The following is a 21,850-nucleotide window of genomic DNA, read 5'->3' on the forward strand; positions in this document are numbered from 1 at the left end:
GAGTTACGTAACGCGAATTACGTAAATACGTGAGTGAGTGAGTGATCCCTTAGCTATAAGCGTGGATACAGTGCTTAGTGTCTGGAAAGTGCGGATTACCAGTAGTTCACTCTTCTGTTTTAACAGTTTAGAAAGGATCAAGAATTTAGTTGCTGAGCAAACTGAGACGAGCTGAGTGATTCCTGGCCAACAACCCTCGAAAAGTGGTACGCCATTGCCAGTAGCCAGTAGGAAGAATTGGCATAGCTAGCTTCCAAGACAGGTGGTGCCTTCACTACAGTATAGCTGTTGTTGCAGAGACATCATTTGATACAGGTCAGAAACTAGAAACTTTTTATTGTACTGTATAGAATTGTTTCTGTTAGTTGGAAAACCTGTTAATTAAGGAAATATTTTGAAAATTGGAAAAAATTTGATATAATTTATTTTTGAATTTTATTTTATTTTTTTTTCTTTTTGAAGTTTAGTATGAACTCTAATGAAAAAATTTAACAATAAAGTTAGTGACATAACTTATCCTAGAGTAAAGAGTTTAGAGATTACTTCAAACAGTAATTCTTCTTTAGATTCTGGCTTAAACGAGCTTTATTCCGAAATAGCGAATAATACTTTATCATCCCTTAATTTAGATAGTAATAGTTTAGGTATAAATTTAAACTTAGTACACAATAGTAATTTAGTAAACAATAATAAAATGGCTGATGCATTAAAATCAACCGTTGCACTTCTCAAAAGCTTTGATGGTCAACCATCCAGATTAGAAACATTTTTAAACTAGATTGATACCTTTTATGCAAGATACTTTAATGCAGACCCATCACAACAAGAATATGTAATTTTAGCAATTAAATCAAAAATTATAGGAGAGGCTGAAGACTTTTTGTTAACAAGATCTGACTTAAACTCTTGGGCAGAAATAAAAATTGCATTACAACAAAAATTTAACGATCCAATTACTAGGGCTAATTTACAGCAACAATTAATTTTCTTAAGCAGAAAAAATGAATCTATTAATGATTATATTCAACGCTTAAAGTCATTAGTTAATAATAAGATTTGTTCCGAAATTAATAATATCGAAGCCAAAACAATTCTCATCAATCAAAATGAACTAACAGCTACACAAAATCTTTTAGCGAACGTCCCTAATGAACTTAGAACATTACTAATCGTGCAAAATCCACAAACCTTAGATCAAGCTATCGATATTATCACAAACTATGATATTTTAACAAGTCAAAACCAATTCAAAAATAACTACCTTCATAATCAAAATACTGCAAGACAAACTTCACACAAACCACCAAATCAACCACAAATAAATCAACAAAGACAAATTAACAATAATCAATTGAGACCACAAAATCAATCAAATCAATTTAGACAAAATGAACCAAACACATCTAGACCATATAACCAACCATTTAATAAACTACAAAACCTATTTCTATTTCCCAATTTATGCAAAATAAGGTCACTGTAATGGAAAATCGCGGCTCGCGACATCTGTCGACTGTTTGCTAATTTACTGCATGAGCGCCGCGATCACTATCAGTACACCATCTAGTAACGTTTATATGCACTGTTTATACGGAGGCAACATTTTGTTTCCTCTAGTTTCCCCGTAAGATTACCTGCTATTTCTCGTATGCTAATTATCTTATAACTTTGTTTAAAACAATTTTATTCATATTCTTTAATATAATATTACTTTGCAAACAAAATTTCAAAAGTTTCAGAAGTAAACGCACTCAATTGTAAAAGCTTCCGAAGTAAACGCCCATAATGTTTTCACGATGATTTTGGTCGCGGCAACGCTGATTTGTCATCAGTTGTGGCAACGATTTCTATGTGCGCAGACGTATTATATTGTAGTGCTACGAATTACTACGCTTCATATTTTCAGTTATTTTTGAGTTTGAAATTCCAATTCTACATTATTATTAATTGTGTAGTTATTTTGGTGTATTTTTGTTTTTTATATTAACAGTTCAGTTAATAGTGTGCAGGATGGCATCTAAACAAGTGGTTTGTATAATTTGTAACGAAGAAAGTGGTGAAAAAACTGTACAGTTCACATCAATTACATTTGATAAAAACAAATCAATATTAAAAATAAGAAAAGACAATAATTTAAAATTTAATGATATGTCTTTTCCAGAGGAAGTTAATGTAGATACTGAAAAAATATCGCACGACTGAATTACCATCTTCTTCAAATTTACCAGCATCAGCATCAGGTACAATATATACAGGGTGTTCGGCAGAAAGGTGGCCAAACTTAAAGAAGTGATAGAGTAGCTCAAAACAATAAGAAATGTTCCTATAAAATTTTGTCAGAAAATGCTTTATTAAAAAGATATAGGGTGGTTAAGTTTTACATTTTGCTAAATTTATCCCTATTATCAATTGGTTTGAGGGAGATACGGTTCCTGCGTCTGTATACGACATACTTTTACAAGACCCTACTAATGCTGGTACTGCCGAAGCACAGTCAACTGAAACTGAAGATTACATTTCAGGTAACACACAGTTATTTGATTAAATAGGATTCAACATACAGTCTTACGTAATTGAGCGCGATATTCAATTCTTAATAACATTATTAATTAATTAAAATAATTTTTTTCTTTTCAGAGGAGGAAAACGATATCGAAGAGTCGGATTATGATGGAAGACGTAGTAAAGAAGTGTCAGATGATGATGATAATTAATGTAGAAAATAATGTAGATTACAAAACAATTAATAAAAAATACTGCATCTATAAGTTTTAATTTTATTTAATGACATTCACACTATATGCATTCACGTTACGCCTCTTACTCACACGCTCTCAGCACCTTTGCCTTCGCCTGTCAAGGTCTTATGCTGTTCAGAACCGCCTGTCATTGTACACATTTATTTGAAAAGACTTACTCAAACACATACTTAAATTTCAACTTTACAGGAGGAAGTTTATTTCACCCCCTAAACTATGCACCTTTCAATTCACCTGGTAGATACTTTTGCTTACTAAAATCGCCTGTCAATTTTTTTCCATAATTATCAATAAACAAACTAAATTGTATTAAATTTCGAAACTTACAGAAGTAAGGTTTTTTATCTTATTTATTTTACATTTTAAAAAATAAAAGGGCTAATGGCGTGCAGGGCTGATTGTTGTTGGCCTTGGTGTACTATGACTCATCACTCCACAAATTATTAGCCTTACAGGAAGACCGTTAGTCGGAGGGTTCACTAACTCTCCTGCTATATGATCAAGTCAATAAGTAGGTATGTTTAGTTATCCAGATATTTTAAAACTATACTCGTAATTATTTTTTAAATAATATGGGTAACTCTGGATATTGGTTTTTATACAAAAAAAAATCGTCAAATCCAATTATTCACGGCCTTCTTCAGGGGAAACGATTGGGTAAAGTCGAGTTACCTATTTATTTCCTGACGAAATTGAAAGAGATTGAGAGAACTAATCGATTATTCAGATATCTTCTTTTAAAAAAAAATCGACTTATCCACTTATTCACGGTACAGATATAACAATGACAAAAAAATCTAAAAATATGCGAAAGCACATCAAACTTATTTATTAAGGGTAATTTCCTAAATTAAATTACACCAGTATTTTAGTGGGGTCGAATACAACCCCTGAAATAGAGAAAAGAATTGAGGGATTTTCAACAAACGTATAAAAATACCATCTAGTTAATTTTTTTTGGTAAAAAACAAGTAAAACCATGAAGTTATTTGAAAATCAAGTGTTTTGCTATAAAACATTTAAAAATTACGATTAATTTATTTAGTTAATTATTATTTTCGAAACAGTAATAAAGTCTGCTGTCAAATTCCTTTCTAACAAAATTCTGCGCAAAGTGCTATTATTTATTTCTTCAAATCTTCTAAATCACGAGGCTGTGTTTTATAAAAAATCGATTAAGGGTTAGCTAATAGTTCCTAAGAATACCGGCCTAAAAAACATTTATTTTGTGAATACTAAGTGTATAACCTGCCTATCAGGAAAAACCGTATATTCGTAAGTAGAGCGAATATTTTGGTTTATCTGGATAAAATCCGTCATTTATTCCATGTTCGACTGGTACTGAATTATTAAATTTTAACTGCTTCTTGCTAAAATTTTTTTTGTCTGTATAGTGTTGAACTTAATGCCTAGTTGACACGTTGCGAGAAATCACGAGCGTGAAGGCCTCGAATGATTCGCCTTCGAGCTCGAACCGTGTCTACCAACCACGCGCGTGGTGAGTGCCACCACGTGCGTGCTCGAATGCCTTTTATGCAGGTTTATTAGTTGGTTTTCAAGAGTCGTGCGAGAAGGTTGTTTGACTGCCAAACCAATCAGTTTCTTTTTCTAATTATGGCAAAGTGGAGTGAACAACAGGTGTCTGACTTTATTCATTTATATGAAACACATTGTTGTTTGTGGCAAACAAACTCCCTAGAGTAGAAAAATCGCGAGAAGCGACAGCAGGCTCTGCAGAATATCGTGGATGAGATGAAAATCCCGACTTTTACAGTGAACGATTGTAGAAATAAAGTAAAAAATATACATTTACATTATTGTCAAGAGCTGAAAAAAATTCCATAAAAAGTGGTATGAAGACAGATGATATATATAAGCCAACATTGCCGTGGTTCCACATTTTGGATGGAAATCTAATTTGGAGGTAAGTATTTTTATTAGAGTTAAATTATCTAAATAACAAATTATTAAAATCAAATCATTTTATTCTGCCATGGTACCGCACCTTCCCCATTAAACTACTGACAGTATCTGTCGCGTAAAATTGTGGCGTTTCTTGGAGGATTATTGATGCTCGTATCTGCACTTATACTGTTTAAACCCTGTGTAATTTCTCTCTATTTACCAGGAAGAATCTTACCCGATTCAAAGTTTTCGCTGTCTACAATTCCGTTAGCCCAATAATTTCGATCATTGCTGTTTCGCAACCAATTATGCAACGAGCAAGCACCTAAAACGACTTTATTCACCTTAGGGGGGCTTAAATTAGCAGCTTCAAACACTCGATACCGGGCTGCTAATATTCCAAATGCATTTTCTATAATGCGCCTGGCTCTAGAAAGTCGATATTTAAATATTCTTTCTGGAATACTTAAATTCCGTTTCTTGTACGGCTTCATTATTTGAGTTGTAAGAGGAAACGCATCATCAGCTACTATTATACCGTTTTCTGGTATGTTTAGTGTTTTGTTCGTTAAGGCTTCGTAGAGACTTGTTTTTCGAAATATTCCTCCATCTGAGAAGCGTCCCTTCGAAGTGAAGCAATGGTTATCATCTACCAGCGCCATTAATACTATACTAAATTTGCTTTTGTAATTGTAATAGTCTGACCCGTTTTTTTTTGGACACTAAAATATGTTTTCCGTCTAAAGCTCCAATGACGTCAGGAAAATTCCAACGTTTTTCAAATCCACTTTGAATTTCCCTCCATTCTTCAAATGTTGAGGCAACCTGTAATAAAAAAACATTTAATTTTTTTTCAGGCCACACCAAGGGAATTAACAGAAGAGTCGGAGACGCAAATGGGGGCAGTGACAGTACTTGAAGGTTCGGTCACGAGCCCGATGCCCACCGATAGTGAATCTGAAACTACTAATGAACCAATAGCCAATAAATCTAGCGCAATAAAACGCACAAGCAATTGGCCGGTAGATACGTCGACGCCGCGAACCAATAAAAAGAGAATATAACCCACAAAGTTGCAGATAGTGACTCATTAATTCTGCACTCAATGAAAAACTGGAAACGATTTCAGGTAACGCTACTGCTGCAATGAAGAAAACAGAATTTGACATATTTGGTGAAAGCGTTGCAATTCAACTGAACAATATGGACTTCGGACACGCTTTAGAATTGCAGCTCAAAATTCAAAACTTAATTACGCAAGAACGTATTCGCATTCATACAACTAACAAACAGGATTCACTGGGAGTTTCAGAAGCCGCACAGGGTGATTCTACAGATGACTCTTCGCTTTCCTTTTTCGATTTGTTGTTTCGTTTTGTTACTCTTTTTAATATGGAGTTCTATTGAGATATTAGTTTTTTTAATAATATATAGCTGATTTAAATTTTTTATTTTTGTCAAGTTACTATAAGGTACTTAGTATTATCGTAATATAACCTATTAAGTCTGCGTATGGTGGACACATGGTACCTCTCGGGGGGTCTCAGGATTAACCCCAAAAAAGCAGAGCTCCTACTATTCACGAGGAAACGTAACTTTGGCACGCCCCCTGTTATATCTCTAAGTGGCGTGCAGCTGCATTACTCAGGACAGTTCGATTTCTGGGAATCAAGTTGGATCTCAAACTCTCCTGGCACGATCATGCAGACACAAGAATGAAGAAGGCCACCCGCGCGCTATGGGCCTGCAGGCGGGCTTTCGGCAATACCTGGGGTCTGTCTCCTAAGATCCTCCACTGGATCTACTCGCGCATTGTGCGACCTCTTCTCACATGCTATCGTTTGGTGGCCATGTACTGAGAAAGAGAAAATTCGTGCACAACTAGACGGAGTCCAACGTCTTGCATGTCTCAGCATAACGGGTTCCATGCGGACGGCGCCAACTAGAGCGCTTGAGACTCTGCTGAGCCTTCCGCCTCTGGACCTCGTTGTGCAATTCAAGGCAATGAGGACTGCGTACAGGCTATACGTCCTCGCCGAACTACGTGCTGGCGAGACCGGTCACGCGCCATACAGGAATGTCCTCTCCTTCTGATGGGCAGTGACTGCATGGCTCCAATGACTGTGGACTGCGAGGGATTCGTGACGCACATTGCAGGCAGAGAGGAGTGGCAGCATTCCAACAGACCTGCATTGCTAAATAGGGGGACCATCTGGTACACAGATGGCTCCAGAATGAATAACAGAGCTGGATCAGGGCTTATTGGTGGGATCCCACATACCAGTAGGGCATACTCGCTGGGGGAGCACGCCACTGTCTTCCAGGCCGAAGTATTCGCTGTATTAAAATGCGGACAGAAAATCCTAAGCTGCGGACACCGCAATATAGTCGTATCAATATGCTTGGACAGCAGAGCTGCCATTAAGGGTATCACGGCCGCAAAGGTAAGCTCCAAGCTTGTACTAGAGTGCATAAAAGTCCTGAAAAAACTGGTACAGGTTGGATGCAGGTCCAGCTCGTCTGGATACCTGGCTATGCAGGCCAGGCAGGTAATGAGGAAGCGGACTCTCTTGCCAGACTGGGATCCGCGAATGTGCCGATGGGGCCGGAACCCATAGTTGGAATCGCCAAATGCGTTGCGGTCGCGTCAATGAAGGGTCTGCTGAACAAGTGGACCAACCGAAGATGGACGGAGTCCCCTGGTATGAGACAGGCCAAAGCGCACATAGGTGGGCCCTCTGCCTGTCTCACCAAAAATCTACTACGCCTAAAAAGACGCGAAATTCGGCTAGTGACAGGTCTTTTAACCGGTCACTGGCACTTAAAAAGCCATCTCCATACTATCGGTATTGCGGATAACCCGGAATGCCGATGGTGCTGTGAGGAGGATGAAACCGTTGACCATGTAGTCGGGGAGTGCCCAGCACTCACGCGCGCCAGGTTCAAATACTTGGGTAACACTTTCAGTGTACCGAGCGACTTTAAGTCCTTCAGACCAGAGAGCCTCATCGGTTTCTCTAAGGCCTTTGGGCTCTGGTAACCCCCGGTGGGGCATGACGGATCCATCAGGAGACCTATATGCACAACTGCCTTGGCAGCCCACTGTTTCGTCAATTCAATTCAATTCAACCTATTAAGTAAAAAATTTTTACCTTTATATATTCTTCAAGTACCGTCTTGATGGCGTCACAAACGTCTGGTATGAAGCGAGATATTGTAGATTCTGGAACTCTTAATAAGTACTGGAGGCTGGAAAATGACTCGCCCGTACATAAAAATCTTAACGTTATTCCTACTTTCAGTTTTGCTGATAAAGGCTCACGCATATTTGTCCATTGTTTTTGGATCAATGGTTGCACTTTATGTAACAAAACATTAAATTGGTCTGGACTCATTCTAAAAAAGTTTTTGAATGAAGGAATATCTTCATTTCTTAATTCTTGACACAGTTGTTGTAAAACACCAAAGTTTTTTTGCCTACTCACCCATCTTCGCACCCATACTTTTCTCTTTGACACTTTTTTTTTGGTTTTAGCTTTTTTGCTATTATTACAGCCAACATTGCACTAACAACACACACACCTTGTTCAACCCAGTTTACTTTTACAAATGAAAGCTCGAATCGTGTCGACAATTTCATGAATGTTCTTTCGAGATTCGAGTCACGAATGCTCTTCACGCACGAGGTTTCTCGCGCTCGAACTCGCACGGTGTCAACTCAGCATAAATTCTGTTTTTTTTAACTTGCTGTACTGCTGTTCTGTATATGCTTAAAGCATTCTTTTGCTTTTTGCACAGACATATATGTATAGTGATACAAGGGATGCGGCCCTCTCCCCCAAGTTTCATACTGCTCATTAAATAATACTAATAATTATGGTAAAGGCAGGACATCTTCTAGCAATAATAATGAATCACAAAAACTTGACAAACAACCCGTTTTGAGTGCAAAATCCGATAGATTTATGGTTTACATTAAAACAACAGTAAGGCTGGGTTTTTACCATTGGTAAATATAACAATACAAAAATAGCTCCTGATATTTTTCATAAGAATTATTACTGGACTCAAGTACGAATTAATACAGAGACATATTTTCAGGAACAATTTTCACTCAATGTTTATACGTTAACTTGTGTATCGATACACACGATTTTACATTAAAATTAGGCTTAGTAATGTAACAAGGATTTCGTTTAAATTCACGCTATAAATTGGACTTAAATTTAAATTTTTCTTAGTAGCTAATATTTGCCAATTTTTCATGGAGGTTTATCTTAAAATTTAGCAATTTCACCGATCTAAAGATCAAAGTGTGTCTACATATTTGATGAAAATATTTTTGAAATCCAGTAAACTTTCTTATATTATTAGCATCAGAATTAGCATGATTTTGATCAAAAAAGGTTTGTAAAGTGATATTTTTCTAAATTAAATTGATTGTTTAATTAAGGCCCTAAGTGTGAGCAACATTTTTGGCGCCCAACGCGCGGCTAATTAATTTTTTTTTTTTGGGTAATTTTAATGTAAGATCAAAATTTCGCATAAAAACATCGAATTTTTCTTGTTTTGGCAATAGAGCTGTCGAGTATCGTAACTCGACATCTTCTATGTCTTTTCTTTCCTCCAAGCAGTGACACAGGGAATGTATTGGCTTATAGAAGTCGCATCAATCAACGCAATTTGACTCTGATAGAAATGCGCAAGATTCCAAAGTAAAATTTTAAGTCTATATCATTCTATATTATTTTATTGGATATTAGGAGTAAAAATTCTATAACAATATACCATTTTGTCACAAAAGTTCAGTTTTGTTCATTTAAAATCATAAAAATATTATCTTTGGTAGTTCTAATCTTGTTTACACTTTTCACGTTCTTAAAATGAGATATCACTTAACCCTCAGTTGCATTTTAGGAAATGTGTCCTCCCTCACTAAAGGGTCGATCTAATTTATTCGAAAACCGGCCTAAAAAATTGTTTTGATGTGTTTTTGTGTATTCTTAAGAGTCAAAATATTTAAAAAAAATTACAAAAGAATTTGCTTAATTCAACTTTTATTGCAGTTGCGGATTTCAAGGTACTACTCCACTGGTATGTTGTGGATCAGGTATTAACAAAATATCTACAGGATCCGGTGATGTTCCGGATGATATTAACTTTACTCCTAATTCATTGATACCTAACAGACAAAATTGTGGTATTCAGGTAAATTCAATAATATTAAAAAAAAACAATTAAACATTTATATTTTATTAATTTAGTTTACCGACAAAATTTTCAATGGAGAATCAACTCAACTTGATGAATTTCCTTGGATGGGAGTCATAGAGTATCAAACAAGAAGTGGAGGGAGAAAAATTGCTTGCGGAGGATCTCTAATTAATCCAAGATATATTCTTACAGCAGCACATTGTGTGATATTGGATGTTTTAGTTAAAGTGGGACAGCCGTAAGTCAATGTTTCATATAAACATTTTATAAATAAAGGACGTCAGCACATGTCTTTACTAATAAGAACTTATCAAGAATAAAAGCATGTCTTTTTCGGTAATTGTATAAAGTGGGGCTAATTTTTGACAGAGCACATATCTTTAATTTTTAGTAAACATTTTATGCATTAAATAAAATATTAAGAAAAATTACATATAAAAATAAAAATAACATAATAAGTATACTTTCTAAATCCTATATATTGTTTTTTAATAGAATTAATATCCGACTTGGGGAATATGACACAGCAAGCTCTGGAAGAGACTGTGTCGACAATAATGGAATCGAAGTGTGCAATCAGCCAGAAATTAATGTTGGTATCGAAGAAATTATTCCGCATCCCAGCTATTCTGGACAAAATAGTCGTACGCATGATATTGCTTTGGTACGTCTGTCTGAAAATGTGCAATATTCAGGTAACCCTACTTTATTCAGATATAATAAATTTTAGGTAGAAGATATTTTTTATTACTTTCGAATTGAAAGCATTGTATTAGTGCTTATTGCAGATTAAAATAAAAAACTGCAGGTGTATTTTGTAATCTTTTCCGAGGATGTTAGTAAATTTGTGGTTTTATACCAATGGGTATCTAAATTATTAGGAGTTCAGGACATTTGGAAAACATTTACACAAGTGGGAGTGTTGAATATTATGCTTTAAATGTTTTTAATACATGTTGCAACTTATTGCGGTGCGTTACATATTGTATATGAACTTGTCTTAATATGTATCGCTCTTATGTCAACCATACTATCAACGTCAGATCAGATGAGTAATAATAAAGCGACTAACTTTATTATTACTGGACCTGTGAATTTTATTTCCCGATCTAACCTCAGTTTTACAGGAGAACCCCTGGTATTTACGCCGATTTTTAAAATCTTGTTTCATTAACTCAATATTAAGGAAAAAGTCTTTTCTCTCAACAAATAAAATGCCAATTTTAAATTCAGGAGTAACGCATTTCAGACTAGAAGGTTACTGATTAACTTGACATGTTCTTAAAACATAAACAATGTTCTTGATTGATAATTATTATCGTTTCCGTAACTACCTGTCGTGTCAAGATAATTAGTAACTTTTTAGTATGATGATGAAATTCATCAACTTCCTCTACAGTACTTCTCTATGTAAATTAAATATTAAAAAAAAAAGTAGTAATAAATAGAATGTGTTGTTTTTAGCTTATGTACAACCTATATGCTTACCAACTCCCAACGAATCATTAAGAGATGGCGAAATAACGGTGGTCGCAGGATGGGGCAAAACCGAAAAGGGGCGAAATAGCGAAAAGAAACTAAAATTAAACGTTCCTATAGTAAATCTGAACAGTTGTTCTAGGACATACAGCAGCTACAATATTCAATTAAGAAGTAGCCAGATTTGTGCTGGTGGTGAAGATGGAAAAGACTCTTGTACAGGTAAAAGTAATTGTATCAAAGTGAATTAATGCGCTTGTATTAATAAGAAATTTAAATAAGAAAAAAATGTATATTACACTCATATGGTATTTTAGGTGATAGTGGAGGTCCCCTTATGAGACGAGTCTATACGCCAGAAAGCAGATGGGTTATAGAAGGTGTAGTTTCGTTTGGTTGGAATTATTGCGGTACTAGTGGATTTCCCGGTGTTTACACTAAAGTATCGACGTACCTTCCTTGGATACATAAAAATATTAGAGCTTAGTTAATTCAATTATTATATAGAACTCGGGCGATTATGTAATAAATAAATAAATTTGAAAATAAAGAAGAAAACGTGCGGCTATAATTTTTTTTGTAAATTGTTGATGACAATAGTAAAACAAAGTTGCTTTTTAATTTTTATACATGTTAACACCTGTAATAACGGTATTTAATTTTTTTTTCACAATTTCATTTTTAGAGGAGGTATTAGAACTAAAATATATAAAGTGGAACAAACCAGTAGACTAGAGGAATTTACTACTAGCTGTAAAAACAACAAAATAGATATGCGTGTTCATGTATGTATATACCGGGTAACACAAAAAAAGGGAATACGTAATAACTATTTTACTTTTTAAGATAAACAAATGAAATTTGGTATATTGATGGAATTGTTATAGAAGCTTTTTTTTTTGACATATTCAGTTGTTTTACGTTACTTCCTGTTTAACCGAAAGTGACCCTTTCTTATTTTAAATGAGACACTTATAGGTATATTATTACGTATTTCGATAGAAAATTATATTCTGAAAACAATGATGCTGCATTTGCCACTTTTTGTTTTATAATTATAGAAAAAATCAATTTTTTTAAATTTTTAAATAGGGTGCCATGAATGCGTTGAAAGTTTTAATTTTTAAACAAATAATCACGGAAAAACTGTTTTCATTGCGTTTCACGACTTAAATCTTTTACACGTTTATTTAAAATGTTCAAATCACTAATTTTGGCATTTAATAATAATAATAATAATAATAACAATAATAATAATAATAATAATAATAATATTTTACCAGAACACCTACAGGAAGCTGGCAGTTTAAAACAGTTACACTTGCTGATCTACTGTGCAGCGACAGTTGTCACCAGAACTCTGGGTGTCAAGCCTAATGCTAAGCGTGGTAAAAACAATTTGGTATCAAGGGGACCACCACCATGGGCAAGAAGGTTGCAGACCAGGATCGACTCCATTCGGAAAGATATAGGGTAGCTCATCGCATTTATAGGAGGAGTGCGAATATCTAAGACACGAAAGAACGTAACAGCAATCATGAGTCGTTACCAGCATCATGCCCAATATAACCCAGAAAATCGAACACCTGAAGAATGTTTGGATACACTGAAACAAAAATTATCGGTATATGCAGGACGGTTTAAAAGATATAAATCCAGCAATAGCAGAAAGCAGGACAACGCGCTTTTCGTACGCTCGGAGAAATCTTTTTATAGAAAACGTAAGTTTTCAACCAGTCCTTGCGAAAATAACTATCCAACCAGCGATGAAATTTCAACATTCTGGAGTAGTCAATTTACAACGACAACACCATGTAATAACCAGGCAAGTTGGATAGATAAAGAGCGACAAAAGTCTCAACTTTTCAAGCAAATGCATCATCAGCCATTTACCGTTGAAGAGGTCTCCACTATAATTAAAGGCCTTCACAACTGGAAAGCCCCTGGTCCAGACCACGTACATAATTATTGGATCAAAAAGCTGTGGTCAACCCACAAACAACTGACCACACTAATAAATGATCTGCTGATGGAACCGAACAAACTTCCAACATTCCTCACTCAGGGATCAACTTTTCTGCTATCAAAAGATCCACAGAACACACAAGATTCAGCGAAATATCGGCCAATAACATGTTTACCAACACTGTATAAGCTGATAACCGCGTGTCTTACAGAGCGCATATACCAACATTGCGAGGACAACAACATTATTGCTGTTCAACAGAAGGGATGTGCTAGGGGAGACATGGGCTGTAAGGAGCAATTGACCATCGACTCCTATTACTATTACTCCGAGGGACAATAATTTAGAAGATGTGGATGCAGGACGCAGGTCCTTCTCGATCAGGCAACAGACAAAGTTTGACTGGACAAAAAATAAGGCGCAAGAATAGACAAGGGCTAAATATGAAAATTGAACTACTAACTAAAAAACTAGAAGAGTCTGAAAAGCGTGCTAGGAAAGATAGAAGGCGTTATTATAGATTAAAGTCTAAAAATAAAAGTGAAAACGGAAGTTTTTAAACGAGTCATGATGTTGGTCGATTCATTAAAAGTTGACAAAAAAATAAAAAAGAGGCTTTTATTTGGAGAAATACTTACTTCCCAGCTTAAAGAAAACTTTAGGCAACAAGGTAAAACAAAACACAAAAGGAAATTTTTAGTTAATATTTCTGGTGATATAATACGTCAATATGGATACCCCAGATACCTTTGTAAAATTGCTTCTACCAATATATTATATAGCAAACAGAAAATAAAAAACAAATCCATTATTGACAAAGTTCTACGTGTTAAAAGACTTGTGAGTGACTTTTTGACGCAAGATGATAATAGCCGACTTTGTCCCGGAAGCGTATTGGCGTTCTATACTATTATTCAGATCGGCCTTACTTTGAATCGTGGTAGACTATGTCTACGTGATATCCACAATTTTAAAGCCCATTCTATACTTCGATTCAGAGCGTAAGTAATATTTAGTATTCTGAAATGCAGTATATAATAGGTTTTATTTTAAAAGCAGTTTTGTAGTTCAATATATACTACGTCTCAGAAAAACAAGAATAGAGCGCGTATTCTGTATTCTCCTAAGAAGCAAATTTCTTTCTATGCAATACAAATTTATATGGCATAAAAAGATATTTATTTCTTTCCTATGACGATACAGAATACGCTCTGTTTTCCTAAATAGTTTTAGGGGTCATGTTTTATTGCCCATAATATTGCCATCTTGAATAAAGTAAGAAAACAGTATTATTTATTTTAAAATTATTACATAAAACATGAATTAAAATGATTCTTCTTCTGTTAAAAAATGTTTATTAAATTTAATTGTAAATTTGTATTCATATTTACAAATGACAGTAAAAAAAAACATAAATATTAATTTATGAAACTATTAGGTAACTAAAATGTAACTTTTTTCATTCATTATTCTTCAGAGAAATCTGAAAAAAAAAAATTCGATCAAATGTAAATAAAACAATTTTATACAAAAATTTTCAATTCTGAAACTTTTAATAAAATATACATTTTCGTACTTATAAGAAAACCTAAATTATGTTATCTATGTATTTACCTTAAAATGATATATTTTTTTTTACCTTAAAATGATTTTTTAATGATCATTTTAATAGAAATATTAACATATAAGAAAAGAAAATTTATAAAAGTAATGACAAAAAAAATTAATGTAAATTTTATTTTCTTTCATGACATTTTGCATTTGGTTGATTCTTAAAAATATACGCTTCTAATTTATGTTTTCTTTTAATGGTCTTTTTTAGTTCCTTGTTGGAAGGTCTACCCGATTGAATACGATTTTTTCCAGATACGAATCCCTGTCTTATTCTTCTTCTACTAATGGAAGTAGGTTGCACGCCTATATATTTTGAAGAACGTCCCTTTCTTAAATTGCAGAAAAATGTCGCCAGTTGTGTCGGTGTGGTAATTTTATTTAACTCAGCATTTCCTTTGATAATGCAGTTTGTTAACTCCACAGACTCATTTTCAGATACCATTTTTAGCAGCCTGTTGAAATTATATTTTAAATTATTAAGAGCTGAAGAGTGTTTTTTGCCAGCTCATTTGATTCTTTGTCTAGAACATTAGATTCATATATTTTTTCAGTTGCTGCAATGCTCTGCTGCGTTGCACTGTGACATGGTACATTACTTAAATGGCTTTCAGAATGATCACCTAATTCCATATTTTCAAAAAAAACGTTTGAAACACTGTGTCCAAGAGCTAGCTCTGCTTAAAATTTTTGTTGCACAGCACAAAAATGCTTACAAAACTTGCCGCCTATTTCGAATGTACAATCACACGTTTCCAAAGTGGTATCTACCGTGTAGATAAGTGTGTTATCATTACTGCTTGTTACATAATATATATTTTCATTATTTTTTTCACAGTAGAGCTTTTCTGTTTTATCGCAAAATTTACTATACAGAATTTCATTTTTCGATGATCGACTACTAGCAAATAACAGCAAACGTCTCTTATGATAAGATTCAAAGACGTTAATAACAAAGTCAATTAATGCACATATATGTTAAATATCTTGCATCTTTGCAAAACGATATCTTTAAATATACGAATTGACGCTTCTGCAAAGCTATTTGTATTATTTCCCCTAGTGTTGCCCGAATGATGCCCGAAAACAGCACTCTTCTCTTCGTTGCCAAAGAGCACTAATGTGATTTTTTAAATGTGGGTAATTTAAAACAATATCATTTTTTTATCAGATCGTTTAAAGATTCTTCTGCTTCTTTTAAAGTTGACGCATACATTATGGCACGAAATTTAATTTATAAAATAATGAAAACCGGATAGCTTGCAAATTTAAGAAATTTATTTTTTAATCAAGATATTCCTTATAATACAAGAAATCCCCATTTGCTTAGAATTCCTTTACATAGAACAGCAACCTTTAAAAAATCTTTTTTATATATGGGCATTCGGATGTGGAATGAACTACCTATTTATATAGAGGAATGTTCGCCTAAAAAATGTATTATAAACTTAAAAAAATATCTCTTAAATACGCAAATTAGGGCCTAATGTGACCGTATTTTATAAAATGGTATTTTTGTTTTAATTAATGTTCTGCACACCTGATCTTGCTAATTGCAAATATTTACATTAAAATTGAATTCTCACTCGCCTATTATCTACCATCCGTGCTCGCCCCTATACCGTTCTCGCTCGTCCCTATACCGTTCTCGCTCGTCTTTGGATTCTTTTGTTTTTCTTTTTGCCCAGCTTCATAGCCTCTCGCTAGTTCATTGTAAAATGCACATATTGCCCCTTTTGATTTTGGTATATACCTTATTGTAAATACATAATATTACGTTTTTTAGAAAATAGTTTATTTAGGAACACGGATTGTACAGCACATGTACGAGTATTCTATGTACTTGCATGTATATCTTTTTTTTTTTATAAAAATCGCGTTGCACTCCGATTACCAAACAAATTATTGTAATTATTGTAATATTAATAAAATCATTACAGTCTTCCTATTTTCTTTGGGTATTTCATTGTGGCTATCCCACAACCAACGCCAAAAAGCTTGGCAAACATGCAAGATACAGAGAAGGAGCTTTGGCTTTACTTTTGCCGATGAAATCACAGATGTCAGCGCATTTCTTTCTGCTGAACTTCATCGGTCATGAATATACTAGGACAGCCAGAATTACCAAAACCTTCATTACCTAATGTTTCTTTAAGCAAGTTAAAGGCTAATGTATAATTTGCTTCCGTCTGAGCTGTATGTAATACACAAGCTAATAGCCCCCCACATACGAGGACTCCAGCGCGCGTGATTGGAGTGTGCCGTTCAAAAACCCCGCGAAAAAGTGTCAATTAGTGGTACCAACCATCACGCAGGTTTGGAGTGGCATTCCAGCCGACACGAAACGAGGCGTCTTAAATCATTTAAAGCCTCCACAAACGAAGACTTCGTCGTGTGCGTTATCACGACGTTCCGGTGCAGTGTTGATCCGTTTTTATTTCTTTTTAAAAGGAACCGTTGCCGTTGTAGTAAACCTTTGTTGTTAAAAATGAGTGATACTAGGTAAGTAATTACAAAATAATGCAATTTATAATAAGGAATATCGTAACCCAAAAATTGTTTTTTTTTTCTAGCCTGAACATTTTGTTACTAATTTTCTGTTTGCATTAATGTTAGAAACAATAAAATATTTTAATATGGAATTCCGTTAAATTATGCCTTATAAGTGAGGCCTCTAGAACAAAACCAGATAAATCCACTTTTTAAAATTTCCGCTTTGGTCGATTTTCTTTAAATTTGTTGACAGTTGCCAGCTCTTATAATATGATCGATTTCTATTTTAATTATTATTTTTTTATTTTTTTTTAATTTTATATATTTTGTAATGGAAGCACTTTTCTTAGATTCTTTATTTATTTTTGAAAGGAAACTTACTCTTACAAAATGTTGTTTTAAGGCACGGTTTTTAAGATCTTTTAGTTTGAAAGTACGAAAACACAATCTAAAAAGCGGCACCGATGTAAAAAAACCAAGTAGGCTTGGACTTTTTAATAATAATGAATAGAAAAATCGATCAGGTGACTTTAAATTATTTTGCATTTGACAGTACATAACTTATTTTTCTAAATTAAACCGCGAGTCTGAAAGTCAACCTTCCGTTACAAAATATTTTGTCGCTTTGCCGCTGGTATTTTTTTTTAATGGCTTTATTATAATTGAGAAGGGCACTACATTAACCTACGTGCCAAATTTTATTAAAATCGATCAATTGGTTTAAAACTTAAAAAGTTTAATTTTTTGTTATAACTTTGACTACCTGTAGATTTGTCATAAAACATTTTTGAGCAAAATTTTATTACGGCAGTCTATCTTTTTTTAAATTCTTTATCACATATTAAAATTAATGACGTTTGAACCGGACCACCCTGTATAATAATTTAAAATTTTGATTACAGGTACCTCCCCAAAAATGTACTCAATAAATTTATTGAAGTATATAGAGAACATCCTGCGCTCTGGAAAATTAAGTCAAAAGATTATACCAATAAAAATTTAAAAAATGTGGGTTATGACGCTTTAGTAAACATCTGTAAAGAAGTTGAGCCGAATGCGAATAGAGAATATGTTAGTAAAAAAATCCAATCCTTACGTGGTTCATTCAGAAAGGAATTGAAAAAAATTGAACAATCTCAGCGCAGTGGAGCTTCGCCTGATGATATTTATGTACCCACCTTATGGTATTTTGAACTGTTACAATTTACTATTGACCAGGAACTTCCAACTGAATCAATTGAAAATATAACAAGTGAAACACAAAATATTGATGAAGTTGAAAGTATTTTCCCCACAGAAGAACAAAGTAATGACGATATCCATAGTCAGACAGCAGAGGTAATTATTTATTATAAGTTTTTACATAAATATGCACTTAAAAATAATGTGAAACAAATACACAATATAGTTGGTTTTCTTTACGCTTTTCCTTTTTTTATCATTTCTTCTTGCCAGGCTATTTTTCCTTTACCCAAAAAGTATCGTAGATAATTTTCTCGATTTTGCTTAGCTTCCAATGGTACGTTCCTAACTATGTTTTGTTTTAAAGATGTAATTTCATAATTCTGCTGTCTCCAGTCACCTCCTTCTATTTCATGTGTTTCGCTATTTTCCTTATCAAGTGTGGAACTTGTTATATAAGATGAACTATGCCTTCTTAAATAGTTGTGCAAAACGCATATCGCAAGAATTATATACTTTGCTTTAGATACGTTCAAATTTATACAAGTATGAAGTATTCTGAATCTAGAAGCGATAAGACCAAATGCATTTTCAACCACATTTCTGGCTCTAGATAATCTGTAGTTGTAAATTCTTTTTTCAAAATTCAAATCTTTTTGTGGATAAGGTTTAAGAATATGTCTATGCAAAGCAAATGCTTCGTCGCATACAAACACGTAATTTAAATGTTCTGTAGTTTCAGTATTATCTGGCAAATTTAAGGCATCTTCTGAAAGTCGGCGATAAAACTCAGTATATTCGATGACGCCTGCATCTGACATTCTACCATTTTTTCCGACATCGACATAGATAAATTCATAATTTGCATTTACTAATGCCATTAAAACGATGCTGTAAAAGTGCTTGTAATTATAATATAATGCACCTGAACCAGCCGGAGATGTAATTCGTATATGTTTTCCGTCTAATGCTCCACCACAGTTAATGAAGTGCCACTTATTTTCAAAATCTTTAGCAATTGAGTTCCATTCTTCTTTAGTTGTTGGAAACTAAAATAAAATAAAATAAAATATTTTTACTTTTGTAGGCTTCGAAAAGTAAGGCAACTAGTCAATATTCAAATACAGAAAGAAAAAAGAAGAGAATCGAAAAGGATGAAACTAAAGCGTTTATGAGGGCATGCACATCTGCTCTCACAAAGCATGAAGAATTTACAGAATTTGAGGCAGTTGGGATGAATGTCGCAGCTAAATTAAAACGCATGGACCAATCACAGGAAATTTTGGCTGAGTTTTTAATTCAAAAAATTTTAACCAAAGGCTTGTTAGGTCAACTCACTCAGGTCACGGATATTTATGAAAGACAGCAATGGACATCAACAACATCCTTGCCTCTAACCTCACCTGCATCAAATTCATCAAGTGACGTGCGTCAGTATTATGAGAATGCCGGCAATTATAATTTCTAAATAATTATAATTACAAATTATTTGTATTTGTTCAGAATTCATCTTTTTTTTAAAGAATAATAATTATTTGCTTGTATTTATGAATCTAATAAAAATATCATTCTTACCTTTAAATACTCATTTTTTAATTGCTCATAAATTATTTTGCAAGTTTCCGGAATAATGTATCCCAAAGCTTGAGGAGAAATCGCAGTAGAAAATTTTAAATCTTCATAGGATCTACCTGTAGCCAAAAATCTTAAAGTTGCCATGAGTCTTTCATTAGGCGGAATAGCCATCCTCATTACTGTATCTTCTTTAACTAAATATTGTTCCAGTACTTGAAGAAGATTATCAAATGTTGTGCAGTCCATGCGTAAATAATTTTTAAAATCATTGGGATTGTTTTCCCTTAGTTCCTTAAGAAGGGGAATATGACCAAATTGGCTTCTTTCTTCTAGCCACTTTTTTGTCCAACATGCACGTTTCTTATTTTTTTTATTTTGTACGGACGATATATACGCATATATTATTCCATAAGTCACTGCTCTGCGCCTACTTTTATTTTTTAACGTTAACATGATTTTAGCTAGTGTACTCTGTCGAACAAGCAATTACTACCAACGCCAATCCTTTTCAGATTTCTAAAATGCCACACGCCCCGCCAAGTCTACAGGAATCGACACACTTTTCTGCCACAAACGCACGTCTCTGAATGTGAAACTCATGAGTGTCGGATTTACCCGCGCGATTATTTTGTACGTTTGTGGGTGAACACATTCTTAGCCCGCTACGTGCCAATCCTGCGCGTTGGAACGGCACACTCTAATCACGCGCGCTGGAGTCCTCGTGTGTGGGGGGCTTATGTGGTACCAACCATCACGCAGGTTTGGAGTGGCATTCCAGCCGACACGAAACGAGGCGTCTTAAATCATTTAAAGCCTCCACAAACGAAGACTTCATCGTGTGCGTTATCACGACGTTCCGGTGCAGTGTTGATTCGTTTTTATTTCTTTTTAAAAGGAACCGTTGCCGTTGTAGTAAACCTTTGTTATTAAAAGTGAGTGATACTAGATAAGTAATTACAAAATAATGCAATTTATAAAAAGGAATATCGTAACCCAAAAATTGTTTTTTTCTAGCCTCAACATTTTGTTACTGATTTTCTGTTTGCATTAATGTTTCTTATTTTTTTTATTTTGTACGGACGATATATGCATATATTATTCCACAAGTTAACATGATTTTAACTAGTGTACTCTGTCGAACAAGCAAACACTACCAACGCCAATCCTTTTCAGATTTCTAAAATGCCACACGCCTCGCCAAGTCTACAGGACTCGACACACTTTTCTGCTACAAACGCGCGTCTTTGAATGTGAAACTCATAAGTGTCGGATTTACCCGCGCGATTATTTTGTACGTTTGTGGCTGGACACATTCTTGGCCCGCAACGTGCCAATCCAGCGGGTTGGAACGGCACACTCCAATCACGCGCGCTGAAGTCCTCGTGTGTGGGGGGCTAATGGCAAGGCTCCAATTTTGGAAGCGCACTAGAGACCACAAACACAATTTCTTTAGAAAAATCTTCCTTATGAGTACGCATCATGATTGGTGTTAGTATAATTACAATCAAAGGATTCTCTTTAACCGCTATTATGTTCTGTTCTTTTTTATGGTAAAATTCAGCATTTTCTTTTAGGACCCTCACCACTGAAGATTCATCTCGGCCTCTAAAATTTAAATTTCTAAAACAAGGAGAAAGTTCTACGTAAAATCGGTAAAATTTAAAGA

General features: G+C 34.3%; 2 protein-coding genes across 3 annotated transcripts in view; one reads left to right on the top strand and one right to left on the bottom strand.

Annotated features, from left to right (window-relative positions):
- LOC126747847 (phenoloxidase-activating factor 1-like) overlaps positions 1-11,919 on the top strand; it is a 28,678-nt gene extending 16,759 nt beyond the window's left edge. For both annotated transcript variants that reach the window (XM_050456749.1, XM_050456750.1), the window contains 5 exons: positions 9,731-9,872; positions 9,929-10,116; positions 10,374-10,573; positions 11,343-11,579; positions 11,675-11,919. In XM_050456749.1, the coding sequence (XP_050312706.1) occupies positions 9,731-9,872; positions 9,929-10,116; positions 10,374-10,573; positions 11,343-11,579; positions 11,675-11,844 (937 nt within the window). In that variant the 3' untranslated portion in view covers positions 11,845-11,919. The remainder of the gene's footprint in view (positions 1-9,730; positions 9,873-9,928; positions 10,117-10,373; positions 10,574-11,342; positions 11,580-11,674) is intronic.
- Positions 11,920-18,759: 6,840 nt separating this feature from the next.
- Positions 18,760-20,777, bottom strand: LOC126747932 (uncharacterized). Its single transcript, XM_050456912.1, has 2 exons — positions 20,185-20,777; positions 18,760-19,658 (listed from the first exon to the last, which is right to left on the bottom strand). The coding sequence occupies exons 1-2, from the start codon at positions 20,635-20,637 to the stop codon at positions 18,846-18,848; spliced, it is 1,266 nt and encodes a 421-aa protein (XP_050312869.1). The 5' UTR covers positions 20,638-20,777; the 3' UTR covers positions 18,760-18,845.
- Between the last annotated feature and the right edge of the window lie 1,073 nt (positions 20,778-21,850).

Source organism: Anthonomus grandis, chromosome 20 (assembly GCF_022605725.1).
Source record: "Anthonomus grandis grandis chromosome 20, icAntGran1.3, whole genome shotgun sequence".
Classification (NCBI taxonomy): domain Eukaryota; kingdom Metazoa; phylum Arthropoda; class Insecta; order Coleoptera; family Curculionidae; genus Anthonomus; species Anthonomus grandis.

Bases quoted from the DNA above. Each gene is read 5' to 3' on its own strand.
- LOC126747932 (XM_050456912.1), bottom strand. From the start codon at position 20,637: ATGTTAACGTTAAAAAATAAAAGTAGGCGCAGAGCAGTGACTTATGGA. The intron at 19,659-20,184 runs GTAAGAATGATA...ATTTTATTTTAG, and splicing joins TAAAAAATGAGTATTTAAAG to TTTCCAACAACTAAAGAAGA.